At 53.0% G+C, this 16,061-nt stretch overlaps 4 protein-coding genes and 1 non-coding gene across 5 annotated transcripts; 3 read left to right on the top strand and 2 right to left on the bottom strand.

Annotated features, from left to right (window-relative positions):
* Positions 1–1,440: 1,440 nt before the first annotated feature.
* Positions 1,441–2,403, top strand: ASPSYDRAFT_51032 (uncharacterized protein). The gene has a single exon (XM_040848212.1). It carries the CDS (start codon positions 1,613–1,615, stop codon positions 2,171–2,173), a length of 561 nt encoding a protein of 186 aa, XP_040697338.1. The 5' UTR covers positions 1,441–1,612; the 3' UTR covers positions 2,174–2,403.
* Positions 2,404–3,369: 966 nt separating this feature from the next.
* Positions 3,370–3,457, bottom strand: ASPSYDRAFT_t128. The gene has a single exon. It is a non-coding gene; the product is annotated as a tRNA-Gln (tRNA).
* Positions 3,458–4,072: 615 nt separating this feature from the next.
* ASPSYDRAFT_137016 (oleate hydratase) lies at positions 4,073–5,923 on the top strand. The gene is made up of 2 exons (XM_040840777.1): positions 4,073–4,670; positions 4,718–5,923. The coding sequence occupies exons 1-2, from the start codon at positions 4,123–4,125 to the stop codon at positions 5,781–5,783; spliced, it is 1,614 nt and encodes a 537-aa protein (XP_040697337.1). The 5' UTR covers positions 4,073–4,122; the 3' UTR covers positions 5,784–5,923.
* A 281-nt stretch (positions 5,924–6,204) lies between these two features.
* ASPSYDRAFT_94730 (uncharacterized protein) lies at positions 6,205–7,474 on the top strand (the record flags this gene model as incomplete). Its single annotated transcript, XM_040853011.1, has 7 exons — positions 6,205–6,272; positions 6,329–6,448; positions 6,523–6,723; positions 6,797–6,961; positions 7,018–7,161; positions 7,236–7,390; positions 7,437–7,474. 7 exons carry the CDS (start codon positions 6,205–6,207, stop codon positions 7,472–7,474), a joined length of 891 nt encoding a protein of 296 aa, XP_040697336.1.
* Positions 7,475–12,474: 5,000 nt separating this feature from the next.
* ASPSYDRAFT_62119 (LLM class flavin-dependent oxidoreductase) lies at positions 12,475–14,178 on the bottom strand (the record flags this gene model as incomplete). Its single annotated transcript, XM_040850077.1, has 6 exons — positions 12,475–12,693; positions 12,745–12,922; positions 12,973–13,529; positions 13,578–13,650; positions 13,706–14,057; positions 14,115–14,178. The coding sequence occupies 6 exons, from the start codon at positions 14,176–14,178 to the stop codon at positions 12,475–12,477; spliced, it is 1,443 nt and encodes a 480-aa protein (XP_040697335.1).
* Between the last annotated feature and the right edge of the window lie 1,883 nt (positions 14,179–16,061).

Genomic DNA, 16,061 nt, shown 5'->3' with positions numbered 1-16,061 from the left:
ACAATGGCAGTTCAGCATTGAGGCATTTTACTGAATTGGATATTTTCGATTTGTGGGTGCTGAACGAGAACTTCCGGAGGATTTAGGGAACTCACACCAGTAGTCTTTCTCGACGCAGACATCCACAACATTCATGGAGATGTTCTAGAAGACGTCCATAGTGGGTCAGCGCAGGCGACTACTCCAAGGCGGTTAAGCATATTGGCCCAGTGCTTTGCCAGGAAACTTATTGAGAACAAAACTGCCTGTTCCGGACAATGGCATCCTACCTTTGTGGCGAGACCAGAAGCATTGCCTGGAACCGATATAATCCCTCGCCAAGGCTACACTGACGTAGCCAGACAGAAGGATGTCCTTGAGCTGCAGCAGTGAGAATGGCTCTAAGCATTTACGGGTGAAATTTCCAGAAGGCCACAACCTAACCAGGAGCAGTAACCAGTGCTTCCATTGCCTTCTTTAATTAAACACCTTAGGGCGACAAGTTCAGTAGCAAGACACATGCTCACCGGATATGGGGAACGTAGGCAGCGGGGAAAGCTGCTGTGGGAATATCAACTGCGGACGTGGACAGCGACGATCACCAGATCTAGACCGCAGAGCTCTCGCATACGGAGTAAGGGAAGCTTGCCATCGGATCCGTAGGGCTGCGCAATTCGCCTTACGAATGGGATTCAGCCATCGAGCAACGTCCGAACAACGTCTGAGGAACGCCTGAGCAACGGCGGGTGAAAATTCTATTGCACAGCCCCTTAATCCAGCTGTTCAATTCCCTCGGTAGTCTTTCTGGGGTGCAAGCAGAGACTGGTTTGCAGCGGTTGCCACGAAAAGGATCCCAATTTTTAGAAGCCAACGAGATACTGTACAGTACAAAAGTCAATTCGATGGCGAGTGACGCAGTCTGGTTCGTTCGGCTGGCCTTCCTGTGCTTCCAGACGCCACCTTATTAAGGTCGCCGGAAATGGTATTCTTGTCGTGGCAATCCGGGGGGCATAGTATGGTAGAGCCTCCGGGGGGTGCGCAGCAGGTGGAACCCATGGTCGAGACCGGCCCAGAACTCGGTCCACTGCGGCCGTGGATCTCCGGTGGTTATAACGGCATGTAATTGGACAAGATGAAAAGAAACTTCAGCCCACACGTGCATCGCGTGGGCGTTCCCCATGCTCGGCGCAGTCCACGGTTCTACACTCTTCCCCGATCTTCTCAATGGCGTTCCTGGTAACCACCATTATTCGTCCAGAGGGTCGATAAGCGTACCTGACGTGTGGCGTCTCGATCCGCTTTGCCCCTGCAGGGGTTTGCGCGTTAGGATGAAGGAGGTTTCCATTTCCGGCGCATTGACGCCGCATCTCTCGTGGGCTTGTCTGCTCCACCAGCACATATATAAACCCCCGGAAACCTCGCTCATCAATGTCTCTTCCAACTCATCCATTCCTTTGGAGATTCAGATTCAGTTACTTTCTTTCTTTCTCTTTGCTTTCGCTTTCGAGGTTCATCCTCCCGACTTTCTCTTCTTCCTCTTCGGTCTCTATTGAGCAGAAAGACATTCTCTTTTCTTCCAAGCTCATTCCACTTTTCTCTATAAACCAAACCAAACCAAACCAATACATTCACTATGTATTTCTCCAAGGCCCTCCTCGCTTCCACCCTCGCTCTCGCAGCCACCGCTGCCCCTGCTCCCTCTAGCACCACCAGCTCCGCCCCCAGCAGCTCCAGCTCCAGCTCTGCCTCTGGCGGCGGCGGCGGCGGCAGCGTCACCATCATCAACAACCTTTCTGAGGAGGTTCAGATCCAAAACACCGCCTCCACAACGGGCGCCGGCGCTTCGAAGAGCCTCAGCTCCGGCGGTGACAGCACAACCGAGACGATGCAGACCACCTCCGACGGCAGCGGTATCTCCATCAAGATGTCCACCGGCGGCTCCGAGAAGTCCGTCCTCCAGTTCGAGTACACCAGCGAAGGCGACAAGGTCTTCTGGGACTTCTCCAGCATCGACCTCAACGAGGACTCGGCCTTCATCAAGGGCGGCTTCTCTGCCCAGCCTGATGGCGGCGGCTGCCAGGGTATCTCCTGCGAGCCTGGTGACACCAACTGCTCCCAGTCGTACCAGAACCCTGACGACAAGAACACCAACTCTTGCCCCGGTGGCACCTCTTTCACTGTTACCTTGGGTTAAAGTATAGAGCGGGACGTTAGCAATGCTGGCCCGTTGCCTCTATATACTTGTGATGTTTCGCTGTCTTCTGGGGCCGATAGAGCCCGCAAGGCAGGCCTTGCACTCTTCCTTGCAACTTTCTTGCAACTTTCTCTTTCTCTTTGTTATGCTTCTTAGACCACTTGAGAGTCTGGATCTCCAAGGTGTTTCTGTTATAGACTAGAGAAAACGATAGAATATGTATATATGACCATGTTTTCAATGAATCTTTTCTCAAATTACTCAACCTCCCAAAGTACTGTCTTACGAGAATGATAGACAAGCCATGACCTCGCGTTCATGGAATACCGTATCCACACAAGGAAAAAGATAACTCGTATTCAGAGACTCCTTAGCAGTTGGGCAAAGACTCATAAAACAGCTGAGGACCTTGCACCTCAAGACTTATCCCTCGAGTTAGTCAATCATTCCAGAGACCCAGGAAGCAGACCCCCCACCGAAGCTCTTAGGCTGGGTAATGGGAGGCCTACAATGCTTGGAATGCCTTCTATTTCCATAGCATCCCTTATCATCTTTTTCTTCTTCGCTTCTCGACCAGACCGATTCTCGATCTGGTAAACAGCAAGCCCAAGGCTCGCCATACTTCTTACAGCCTTTTATATCCGGACAAGCGCCGTCGCACCGATCTGCTGTTGCTAGTCTACCACATACCCAATCCCAATGCCTATGGATTTCACACACTACTCTACCTAGCGCCGTCTATTCTGGCCTTGCCCTCAACCTGGCAGTCTCCTTATTCTACCTGCAGTTCAAACTCGCCACGACCCGTGTACAGAAAGTACTGGTAAGCGAACGTAACAATCTTCCGGCTATGCGTCGTCCTAATCGCCATCGCTGGGGACGGGTTTTCAAATCTAAGAGTGAGACTGAATATTGTCCGGTCTATTAGAGTATCTGAAACTACGTGCTAATATTATACTGCTGCCTCAAACATGCGAAAATAATACCTTCATATTTAGCAGTCAGTATAAGTAATGACTTGGTGGGGGATCGACGTGGCGGAGACTGGAGTGCAGAGCATGGAGTACAAGCAGATCATTTGCAACACTACAAAGTGTACGCCTAAACTGGTAAATGCAAAAGGGTAGATAGAAAAAGTAAGAATGGTAAATGGGTAATCGCGAAGTGGCGGGGAAAAAAAGACGGAAAAAAAGAAGAGGTCCTGCCCGGGATCGAACCGGGATTACCAGATGTGACTCTAATTTGTATCAGAGTCTGATGTCATAACCATTAGACCACAAGACCGATTGTTGGGTTTTGCTTTCGAATATTGGCTCTATACCCTGTCCCTAGATTTCGACGCTGAAGCTGATAAATGGCTGATGACATGACTTTCTCGCGAAAATTATTATATTTCTTGACTTGAAAATAATTATTCGGATTGCAGGACGTTTAATAGCTGATCCCGTGTACTAGTCTTGTAAGCCGGTCTCGTTTATGGAGGTATCACTCGAGATACCTCTGTATATTATATATAACAACGAACATCTTCTTCCAGACCACACGCAACATTGTATGGTCAGGTAATAAACTTGACCACGTCGGATACACATGGAGTCAATAACTCATTATCCAAACTTACAAGACCACCCCGACTTATACGAGGTGAAACCGAAGGTGGGCTGACGACGGTACCTTGGTTGCGGTGGCCGGGAGTAGTAACCCCCAGAGCGAGCCTGGGTTTGTATAAAACCGACCGCGAATCAAGTTTATAAATCGCGTCACGCAACGGATTTCCGGAAACTCTAGATCTATTCCTGTGACTGTCAGGAGACACCCCCTCCCGACAGTCTACACGTATCCAGCGCGGCATACATAAAGGGCCCAGACCCCGAAATTGTAGACGATTTTGTAGATCTGACTGAATATACTATTCTAATTCATCTACAACTGGCTATTCAGTATTCAAAATGGTCAATATATCGCACCCACGACCCCGCCGGGACTCGAAGAACATCGACGCCTGGCTCGTCGGCAGCGGCGTGGCATCCCTAACCGCCGCAATTCACCTGATGAAAGATGCAAATGTGCCAGCCGGAAACATCCACGTCCTCGACTCCAGCTCCGGGTCCGGCGGAGGACTGAAAACACACGGAAATGCAATGGACGGCTATTTCCTGCCCATGGACGGCAATCCGCATTTCCACGGGGAATGCATCGAGCGACTGCTGGCGTTGATCCCGAGCCAGATGGACGGCAGCGGGTCTGTCATGAAGGATATCCGGGACCGGGAGAAGACGGAGGAGGAGCTGATGCCTGCTCAGGCTAGGGGAATCAAGCAGGGGGATAAGGGAGCTGAGGTGTTCCATCCGCATGGTTTGCAGGTTGGAATGAGGCATCGCATGACGCTGGTTAGCCTGATGATGGAGAATGAGATGTCGTTGGGGATGAAGAAGATTGAGGATATGTTTGAAAAGTCCTTCTTCGACACCAGCTTCTGGATGCTGTGGTCGACTACGTATGTTACACACTCTGGACTTGTTAGTTCATATTTAACAAGTATAGGTTCGCCCTGCAGCCCTGGCACAGCGCCATCGAGTTCAAGAGACACCTCCGCAAGTATCTCGAGGACATCGGTGCCCTGAACAGCGTCAAGACGACCCACCGTACCGAGTACAACTTCTTCGAGTCCGCACTGCACCCGCTCACCGACTATCTCAAGCAAGAGGGCGTGGACTTCCGCTTCAACACCCGCGTCACAGACCTCCAGTGCTATCCCGACGGCGACCCAACCACCATGAGCGCCATCGAGATGCTCCAAGACAACAAGGAAGAGCTCATCACCGTCGACCCAACCGACATCGTCATCATGGGCCTCGGCTCCGTCAACGCCGGCGTCTCCCTAGGCACAAACACATCCCCCCCTCCACCCCTCCAATCCAACTGGCAAGACCTAATGACCGACGACTGGAAGCTGTGGGAGAAAATGTCCAAGAAGTCTCTCAAATTCGGAGACCCAACGAACTTCCTCTCGCGCATCCAAGAGTCCACCGTCGAGACATTCACCACCACATTCAAGGGCGGCGACTTCCCAAACGCCTACGAAGAAATCACCCACGATAAACCAGGCACGGGCTCCCTCCTCTCCCTCACAGGCAGCAGCTGGCAAATGACCCTCTGCTTCCCGCACCAGCCCGTCTTCCCTGACCAGCCCCTCGACACAACCGTCATGATGGGCTACGGCCTCAACCCCACCAAGCCGGGTGAATACGTCAAGAAGCCCATGTGCGAGTGCACGGGTGAGGAAATCCTACGCGAGGCCCTCGCCCACCTCGGTATCCCCGAGGACAATATCCTGTCGAACTCAAAGACTATCCCCTGCGGTATGCCGCTCGGTACGGCGCCGCTGCTCACGCGCGGGGCGCATGACCGTCCGACTGTGCTGCCGAGCCATGCGACCAACTTTGCGTGCGTGGGCCAGTTCGTTGAGATCCCCGGGGATACCACGATGGAGGTTGAGTATAGTGTAAGGGGTGCGCAGACGGCTGTAGCGGATTTGATGGGATTGCCTGAGAAACCGCCGAAGCCGCCGAGGAGTTTGTTGATGGAGGTGTTTGATTTGATTATTTGAACAGTTAATATGCTGGATTGTCATTTAGTTGAGCTGCATTGTTAGTTATGTGTGAGTTTGCTGGGATACCAAATTGCCAGGACGGACGATTAGTATGCGGCCTGTAATAGTGTTGATCTAAGCAATTAATGTCATTTATCAATCTCATTTGAATGTTATAGTAAATTTGAGTCTGTTAATCCATAAAGTTGGTAGACGAATGCATACGCCATGATGAGATCACTCCCCACCACGCCCAACATCGATGGTTCGCTGCACAGAGGTCTGGCCCAAACAAAGTTAGCAATTGTAATTCGTCACCCAATCACTAATGACTGCATCGTGATGTATGAGTAAAGATCCTATACAGCTGGCTAGTCGCGCCCTTCGAAGCCAAACCACCGCAACACCAACTATCTATACCACACGCAAAACCGCCACAATGTCGCAAATGTCAAAGGAAGGCCAATTCCAGGCTCCTGGGGCAGCTCAGAGCCAGCAGACACCGGGGTAATCCCTCCTGCTTTGAAAATCCGAGGGTTATTACAATTACTAACAACGTACAGCCTGGAGAGCAAAATGCAGCCCCCTAGCGAAGCAACGAAGCTCGAAACACCAGAAGGAATCAAGGAATACGAAGGATCAGGAAAGCTAACAGGGAAGAAGGCATTGATTACGGGTGGAGAGTGCGTATTATTCCAACCTCGTCCCCGCCACAGGCATTATCCCTATTGTATCCAAGTTCTAAGCGTTGAGGCAGCTCGGGAATCGGTCGCTCGGTGGCAGCCCTATTCGCGCGAGAAGGCGCAGATGTAACGATCGTCTACCTCCCTGTCGAAGATAAAGATGCGCAGGAGACAAAGAAGCTGGTTGAGAAGGAAGGACGGGAGTGCCTTTTGTTTCCTGGAGATCTGAGGGACCGCCAGGTGTGCAAGGCGGCTGTTGATAAACATGTTGAGCGGTGCGCAATCCCCAAGTTATTTATTTCCTGAGGGTCATAGACCAGACCAGATACTAACAACTGGAAATCGCAGATACGGACATATCAACATCCTCGTCAACAACGCCTCGCAGCAGTACATGTGCAGCGACCTCGCGGAGATCGACCTCGACACCGTGGAAGACGTATTCAAGACGAACATCATCCAGATGTTTGCAATAACCAAGTTCGCACTGCCGCATATGGGGAAGGGGGACTCGTACGTGCGATCAGTAACAACAAAGGTATACAGGACCAGGAAAGCTAACGAAGCAGAATTCTAAACAACACCTCCGTAACAACCTTCCGCGGCACAAAGAGCATGGTTGACTACGCCTCGACAAAAGGCGCGATTGTTGGCTTCACGCGCTCGCTGGCGAGTCAGCTCGTTTCAAAGGGGATCCGGGTTAATGCTGTTGCGTACGTCTATCTACCGTGCAGCTATTCCTCATTTCTGGGCATCATTGGGATAGAGGTAAGGCTAACGGATATAGGCCCGGCTCAACGTACACGCCTATCCAAGTCGACACGCGCGACGCAGAGTCGATGCAGGACTGGGCCTCAGGTAAACCGCTTGGGCGACCAGGCCAGCCGAGTGAAGTGGCGACGAGCTTTGTCTTTCTGGCCAGTTCAGCGGCATCGCTTTACTGTAAGTGTCTTGGCTCCATCTCTGTTCAAAGCTAATGGCTTGATAGACGGGCAGATACTGCACCCGTACCCGCTGGGTGACTGAGGGATAGTTTATATGGACGCTTTGATTGACATGCTGGAAGTAATGGAATAAAAGAAAAATAGCAGACATGCATATGGTAAAACTCGCTGACCATGATAATCGCTAAACCAAAACCTAATCTAAACGTGCCAATCTCGTCGCTGTAATCAATATCAAAACCAACAAAAGGGTATATAGATGTCGTCCAAACACTGGACTGCTGGCTTTCATGTTTATAGCCACCGGCCCAGTCGAGAGCTTTTCATGTCCAGAATGATCACTCTTTCCATCTCCAGTATTGCCATCCGAGACCTTCTCCGGACTCTCCAGACCCTCCGGACTGCTCTCGAGGTTTGAGTCCGTGTCTTGGTCAGGACTATGAGAAGACCCCGACTTCGGCGCAAGCTGCAAGATCAAATTCGCCATCTCAACCTGGCCGTTCTCCTTTGCAATCATATATGGCGTCCTCCCCGTACGATCCTTACTCCAGACATCTGCACCAGCAGAAATCAGCCGCCAAATCGAAGTCTCCCAGCCCATCTGCGCCGCGTATCCCAGGAAATAACCCAGATCCACACGGCCCCGGTCCAGCCTTGCCCCGTTCTCGATCAGAAGAATACGAACAGGGTCATCGGACATAAACAGCGGCGGCGCGCCCCAGTAGTCGTCGATATTAGGGTCCGCGCCCGCCTCAAGCAGAACCCTCGTCGTCTCCCAGCTCTCAGCCATAATCGACAAATGCAGCGGAGTCCGCCCGTACCGATTCTGGAGATTAATGTCAGCCCCGTGTCTAATCAGGAGACGCGCTGCCTCGATGTCGTTATCGCCAATCGCCCAATGCAGCGCCGCCTGCCCCATATCCGGCTCTGTGCTGTTAATCTCGTCCTTGGACGCCTCAGGTAACCGATCCTTCAACTCGTTAATCCGCTTCGATATGACGAGTGACCAGAGCGGTAATGTCCCGGGAATCGAAAGGCCCGTGTCCGAGCGCTTCACCTTGTCAATAATACTCCCGCTCTCCGTGCGAAGAGGCTCCGCGTCCGACGTGATCCCCTCGGCTTTCCGTCTCGCGCGCGCAGCCCGGAACATCTCGAGGATAGCAGGGTGATGCGACTCATGCGCAACACGGATAGGAGTCCGGCCGTAGTTATCCTTCACTGTAGGATCGCCACCATGTCCCAGTAAGACGTCGACTGTTTCGAGGTCCCCCCTGCGCGCGATATCGTGTAGGGTTGTTTTCCCGTGTGCATCGCGCATATTCACATCCAGCGTGGGATCATGCGCCAGTAGCAAGCGCAGGATCTCCGCGCGGCGGTTCACAGCCGCACTATGGAGCAGGCCGCGGTTGAAGACGTCGACGACGCGAACGTCTGCGCCGCGGGCGATGAGCAGCTGCACGATGGACGTGTGGCCCTCGTCGATGGCGCGCATGATGGCCGTGCCGTCTGAGCCTTCTTGGCGGACTTCGGTGTCGGCGCTGTGGTCGAGGAGGGCTTCGACGAGGTCGTAGTACCCGCCCTCTGCGGCGAAGGTGAGGGCTGTGTTGCCGCTTGAGTCCTTGTGGTTGATGTTGATGGAGGGGTGGGTGAGGAGGAGCTTCACGACGGCGGTCTGGCCGCGTTGGGAGGCGAGAGTTAGGGCTGTTCCGCCGGATGGGCTGGTGCATTGCCTGTTCACGTCGATTGAGCTGGAAGCCAGGAGGAGGGCTGTGTAGTCTGTGTAGCCGCTGGCTGCGGCGACCATTAACGGGGTGTAGTGGGACCAGCGGGCGTCTGAGATGTTGACGTCGATGCCTTTTTGCTCCATGAGGAACTTGAAGACGGCGAAATGGCCTTCGTAGATCGACCAGTGCAAGGGAGAGCGTCCGGCGTTGTCGATAGGATTGACTGATGCCCCGGCCTTGATCAGAGCTGCCACCGCGTCGATGTTGGCGCGTCGCGCTGCGAGGGCCAGAGGGGTGGACCCTTTGATATCTGTGAGATTGGGATCCTGGCCTTTCCTGGTGAGCTTCTCTACCAGGCTGTCTAGATTAAAGTGGGCGGCAAGGTGGATTGCAGAGCCGTCTTTTGCAGACCAGCTGACGGATCTCTGCTGGTCCTCGAGATACCACAGGGCCTGCGTTACAGAGGCCAGACATTCAGGGTCGAGGAGAAGATCCAATGCCCGATCGAACAGGGTCTCGTTCGCCGTCGCACGAAGGTGGTTCCCCCAGTTGATAGACGCATACCGCAAGAAAGGATACTTCACTAGACGCCCCTCAAAGTCGTCAGCCTCCGATTTACCAAAGCACGCGCCGCCGCGGAAGACGTCGAAGCGGAGATACGTCAAGCAGGTCGAAGTGACTTTCGTATTTCCATCAGGGAACCAGGTATCGCGGTTCTGTCTGAAGAAGCCCTCGGCAGAGTAGTGGACGAGGCGTAGACAGTCGGATTCGTCGAACTGGACGAGACCAGCGCACTTGTTTGCCAGCGTCCTCGCGCGGATGATGCTGTCGTCGTCGATGTCTGTCTCGCCCTCGTCGACTGCGAGAGCATGCTCAATGGCTTTCTCGTGCAGAGGCTGCTCTGCGAAAACAACCCAGCAGAGGAACTGCAGGACAGTGTCTCTGGTCGACGGGGAAAGCTCAGTGATGCGCATCATGGCGTCTGCATACGTCCCGTCCAGCTCCTGGGGCAAGGTCTTGAGCGCCGCCATGAGCTGCTTGATGTTGAGCTTCGACTCGAGCGTGTCCATGTTGAACTTGGCCAGCAGGAACATCCCGCCGTTGTTCTTGACTACCGTGTCGAGAATACGATCCATCAACCCTTCTTTGATTTCCACGCACTGCTGCAGGAAGTCGGACGCGCTTGTTCTCCAGCAGACGTAGGTCGTCAGGTCCTCTTCGACTGCAGCGATGGGGATGACTCGGGCGTTGAACTCGAGGTGGTATGTGTGCGCTTTATATCCACAGCGCTTGGTGTTGTTGTCGAAGCACGACGGACACAGGTCGTAGCTTTCCTCGCACTCGGCGCAGTGATGCTGCATTGGTATCTTCGCTTCATCACAGATATCGCAGTAGATGGTACTTTCGGAATCTTCCATGGGTCGGAAGTGCCGGACAATATTGGGCAGTGGACGCGACGTGACCATCAGGTTGATGGTGGTTTTACTAGCAGATGAAGCTGTGCTCCAGGGGGCCAGGAACTTCAACAGAGGGAGTCGTTCCTTTTCATCGCGCAGCTCGTCCAGGCCGTCTAGGACGACGAATACCTTGGTGAAGCGCCCGATGAGCAGCTGGAGGGTTGACTGCAGCTGGTCTCTCGAGGGTCTGGTCCCTTCTTTGCTGTGCTTGGTGAACAGGCCCATCATCTCGTTGACCCCGACGTTGTATCGTTGGACGAACTGCTTGATGATGCTAGACAGCAAGTTATCGACGTCCTGCGACAGCGGATCATCCCATTTGCAGTACAGCATCACCACAGCAGCACCCTTGAGGCCGCCCTCCTCGCGCACTCGCAGACCCTCCAGCTCGCTGTATACAATCGACGACAAGAACGTCTTGCCAGCGCCAGGAATGCCAGGGCAGAAGATGCGCGTATTCTCGCCCTCCCTCCACTCGCGAAAGTCATCACGATCAAGGAACCACTTGCAAGTACCCTTGTGATGCTCGTTCCAAATCATACTCTGCTTCGCGACGAAATTCAGCGGCGAAATCCAGTCAATCAGCTCCTTCAGCCTCGTCTCATCAACCTCCTTCTTCAGACCCTGCGTATCACGGTAAATATCCTGCGAAAGCGCATGCGTCGACTGATTAATCCCATCCTGCAGCGTCGCCTTCAGCCGGCTAATCCGTTGAATCATACGCTCCGCATCCTTCTGCGTAAACGGCCAAGCGAGCGTCTGCGCGATCTTGCCCCGCGACGAGCGAGTCTTGATTTTACCCTCCAGATCCTCGAGCTGGATCTTAATATCCTTCAGGATGCCATCGGGCTCGAAGAGCGGGCGCAGGGAGTCGGGGATCTTATCGTCCTTGACGGCGTCCGAGGAGAGCTGCTCGATGAGCGAGGTAATGGACATCCAGAGGTAGGTGACTTCATTGCACAGCGCCAGCCGGTCCTTCCCACCAGCGCGTACGGTCCCGAGGTATCCGATGATCTGGTAGGCGAGGGTTGCGAGGCCGACGACGCCGGTGGTGATGCTCAGGGGATCCATGGCGAATGCCCATCTCAGTCTGGAGTCGAGGGAAAGATGGGGAGAAACGCGAATGTAATTTGAGAAAACACTTTCACGACGGCAGAAGGCTACACTAAATATGCACAGATAGATTAGCAGGATAAAAATAACAAGGAAGGCTGGTGCGGCTGCAGATCAGCCGACTGAGCACGCAGTCACATTTGGACCCCGTCAGAAGTGCAGCCAAAAACAGCGGACCGTCTTACAGCAGTTAAAAGCAGTTACAGCAGTTAAATCACAGCAGTCCAGCGATTTACAGGCGGAAGTTCCCGTGCATCAACCGTGTTTCTGACTCTGCAGTTGTTCAGCTGGCGGAGCAACCCTGATTAGGGCCAATCACCACAGTGAGGCTGCGCTGGTGTTGAGTAGTCTGCATCTCCAGCCAATTGAGGATAAACACTAAGGAACAGACTTCGTTAAGCAGACCATTTTCAGGCTTGCGGGCACAGACCCCAGTCTATGTTTTATGGTCCACTTAGAGTGTTGTCCAGATACATACTCGGAAACTCGGTCGCTTTCACATATTCCACTGGATCGAGATGCAGTGCAGAACGATCATAATACGATTATCAGTTCGAATACGTTTGCCGATATGAAACACTACCTGCAGGGTGGCTCTGCACAGCCTGCTCACGATATCGATCATGCACACGCTAAACTCAACGTTATATTTAATATTATTATATTTCGGACCCCTGCAGAAACTGTAATATTTAAACCATTTGATTGGGCCTTTCGTAACTGAAATCGTACTGCGCCTTGTCCGGCTGCATATTCTCATCTGCTCATCCAGATAGAGCCTCCAGGGCTTATTCTGGGATTTCGTGCTTGTCAACTCCAGCACGCCACCGGTATTTTGCAGCTGGGTGATCCTGGGGAGGCCCGCTCTGCCCCGGTTGACTGTACAGATTTTCACGGTACGTCCCACGAGGAGCAGCATAGTCGTCGTGGAACAGTCCCCTGCTTCGCAGCACAGGAAGCAGCAGCTCGATGATGTCCTTGAACGAGCCGGGTTTGACGGCATACGCCTGCGAACGTTAGCAATGAGCAACCACAGCAACGGCAAACGGCAAACTCACCAAGTTGAAGCCGTCGACATCGGCCTCGCGCACCCAGCGCTCCATATCGTCTGCGATCTGCTCTGGGGTTCCGACCGGCGTTGCGCCCAGTCCGCCGACTGTGATGTGCTCGCCGACGGTCTTCTTGGTCCATTTGGGCACCTCCGGCGTCGCCTTGGACCAGCCCTCGACGGCGGACCTGCACTTGTTAGACAATGATATACCGGGTTCAGTAGTGAAGTAACATACCGAATAGCGTTGCTAGGAACATTCCGCAGCTCCTCGTCCTCGCCATAAACATCCAGGTTAATTCCCGTCCAGCCACCAAACAGGGCCAGCGCACCATCAATCGAGCCCAGACTGCGATAATACTTGAACTTCTCCCTGGCCTCCTCCTCCGTCTTCCCAATAACAGGACAAAGCAGCGCGAGGAACTTAATCTTCTGCGGGTCCCGCCCGTACTCCGTCCTTGCGAGCTCGCGGATCTCCGCAATATTCTTCGCCACGACCGACGGACTATGCCCAGCGACAAAGATCGCCTCGGCGTGCTGCGCCGCAAACGTCTTACCTGCCTTGGAGGTCCCCGCTTGCAGGATCACAGGTGTGCGCTGCGGACTCGGCTGGCACAGGTGAGGTCCGGGGACGTTGAAGTACTTTCCTTCGTGGTTGATTTCGCGCACGCGCGAGGGCTCGGTGAAGACGCGGCGCTGGCGGTCGAGGACCACGGCGTCGTCGCGCCACGAGGATTCCCACAGCTTGTAGGCGACTTTGATGTACTCCTCTGCGACGGCGTAGCGGTCGTCGTGCTGGGTTGTCAGTAACTTCAGCGCATCTATACTAGCTGAAAGACATACCTGAGGCTGGTCCTTTCCGATCAGATTCCGGGCTGCGGAGTCCAGATATCCAGTGACGATATTCCATCCGATCCTGCTCTACTTAGCATCCTGAATAATCTTATAAGCGTAGAGGGCAAGGAACATACCGCCCCTTCGTCAAATGATCAACAGTCGACAACCGCCTGGCCAAATGATACGGCTGCTCATACGTCGTCGTCACCGTCACTCCGAATCCAATATTCTTCGTCGCAGCCGCCATAGCAGGGACGACAGCCAGGGGCTCGTTCACGGGCCACTGCGCCCCAGAGACGATAGCCGGGTCGAGGTTCCTGGGCCCCTTGTATACGTCGTATCCGCCCAGGACGTCGGCGATGAAGATCCCGTGGAATTTCGCCGACTCGAGAAGCTGCGCGAGCTCAATCCAGTGATCGATGTCGTTGAACCGGTAGGACTCGTCTTCGGGATGTGTCCAGAGACCGGGCGATTGGTGGCCGCTGCCTATTCAATACCCATTCAGCTTCTAAACAGATTTCAGGGCGATAGAAGGGAACATACACATCTCAACAAAGGCATTGAGGATGAGCGACTTGCGCGGTCGGTCGGGTTGTTCAGTGGCCATTTTCTATAAACTTCCTATACAGTAGCACGACAACAATAATAGCACAAACCCAGCAATAACTAGAAATGCACCATATTTATACCCCTCTACCCCTCCCCCACCTCATCCCAATTCAATCGAAAAAGCAAGCAGCGATGCGCTCATACCCCGCGACGGTATTTGTACTTCTAGCATCACAGTGGGCCGGGATGGCGTGATATTGCGACTCGCGACTCGGCCGACTCAGCAGAGCACGAATCTCGCCGAATACACACAAGCCGTTTATCTAATAGGAACAAGATTATTACTGTTGCAGTTATTAAAATAGTAGCGACGAACCCGTGGATTGAATGGTAGGGGTCCGGAAATTTGGGTCGTCGTGATTGATCTACCTGATCGCCGGCTTGTGATTCGCACTGCGTCAGAGCATCTTCTTATCACGCCATCAGCGGTAAATGACAACGAGGAGGAGACAGCTCGGACGAGTCTGGCTTGTTGTATTGGATTGCTCGGCCGAGAAATTGGTGTTTTGGGCTGTTCTTTCTTTCGACCTTGGTGGCGAGATGGAAGGTTATGTATAGCCATCTACCATGCGAGTATGGTATTTAAGCAATGTATTGCATGCCAATTCCCTTAACTATCACCATCAAAGCAGCTTTCTATATTGAGACACTTCTTCCTTTTGGTCAGAATGTACCATAATCTTAAGCGCGTCGGTCAATATAAAGCCTCTTCGTCCACAACAAACGCTGAACATCAATTGCGGTATAAAGTCGATCATCTAGGGTGAGGAACACCAAATAAGAGTTGACTGACAGTCGTACCTGGCAATGAAATCCAAAATGCAGGGTTTGGAGTGACAACCGGAACTATTTCCCGTGAGATGTCACTCAGTAACAGATCTCTGACCTCAGACACCAAATATCATGTTTCAGCTAGAAAAGAACGAAGGCCGTATATATGGCTTCCGAACTTCGCCGATTCTCAGACGAACATGCCTGTTACAGTCAGAGAGTATGCAGAGCAGCAACCCTTGTATTGCGTTGTCGCTCGACCTGATACTAGAGCAGATAAGATCTCGACCAGTGGTCTAGAGACTCGGGTACACAGGATGAAGAGGATGGCGACGACTGCAAATAAGCATATCGAAGGTTAACGTACTGGGTCGCAGCCCAGGCCAAGTGCCCACCCGCCCACTCTCTGGCGTACGACGGGCCGGCACGCGAGCGATTCCACTGCGCTTGCCGAGACTACAAGTATATGAACCATTACTGGGTAGAGGCTTAGTAGAGTAGAAAGTCTCTAGATGAGTGTATTCCCCAACCTCTAGAGTCTAAGCCTGCAGGGCGAGGTCCAACGGTGCTGCCTTGTTGCACACTCAAGGCACCTTAGCCCCATCGATAGGGCTGTCTAGGCAACCAGCAATAAGCAGTTCCAGTTCCATTAGCTCAAGCTCTGTGGGGTAGACTATGGTGTGCTTTACCTGACGCAAATGTGGCTTGTTACAGTCCGATCAAGCGCTAGGACCCAACTCACCATATATCTGCACTGGAAGGATTGGCCTCGTATCCAGGCAGACAGATTCAAGACCTATCAAGCCTCAACTTTCTCAGGAAGGTGTAGTCAAATGAACTGCATGATCCTGGGGCCAGCGCTAAATAACATCGAGCTGACAAGCAAGCTAGCTCGATCCTGATATGTCAGATATCTGACAGGATCAAACAACTGTGGCGCAGCATTCGCATTCTCCAACCAGCGCTTGGATACTCTCTGGGTTCTGCTAGCCAGACTGGGGATAATGCTTACTGACAGTGGCTGAAGCAGTGCCATTATCCCCCAGAATCAGGCAGAATAATAAATGGCCTGCGTCACTGCGTCTGTCGCATTCCGCTCGTATATGACAG

This window comes from Aspergillus sydowii (assembly GCF_001890705.1).
Source record: "Aspergillus sydowii CBS 593.65 unplaced genomic scaffold ASPSYscaffold_16, whole genome shotgun sequence".
In the NCBI taxonomy this organism is placed as follows: Eukaryota; Fungi; Ascomycota; class Eurotiomycetes; order Eurotiales; family Aspergillaceae; genus Aspergillus; species Aspergillus sydowii.
This window is presented reverse-complemented; position numbering and strand designations above follow the sequence as displayed.

What these genes read in the sequence shown, in the direction of transcription:
- ASPSYDRAFT_51032 (XM_040848212.1), top strand. Translation starts at nt 1,613, where the DNA reads ATGTATTTCTCCAAGGCCCTCCTCGCTTCCACCCTCGCTCTCGCAGCC.
- ASPSYDRAFT_137016 (XM_040840777.1), top strand. Translation starts at nt 4,123, where the DNA reads ATGGTCAATATATCGCACCCACGACCCCGCCGGGACTCGAAGAACATC. An exon ending in TGGATGCTGTGGTCGACTAC is followed by an intron (nt 4,671 to 4,717) that starts GTATGTTACACA and finishes TAACAAGTATAG; the next exon opens with GTTCGCCCTGCAGCCCTGGC.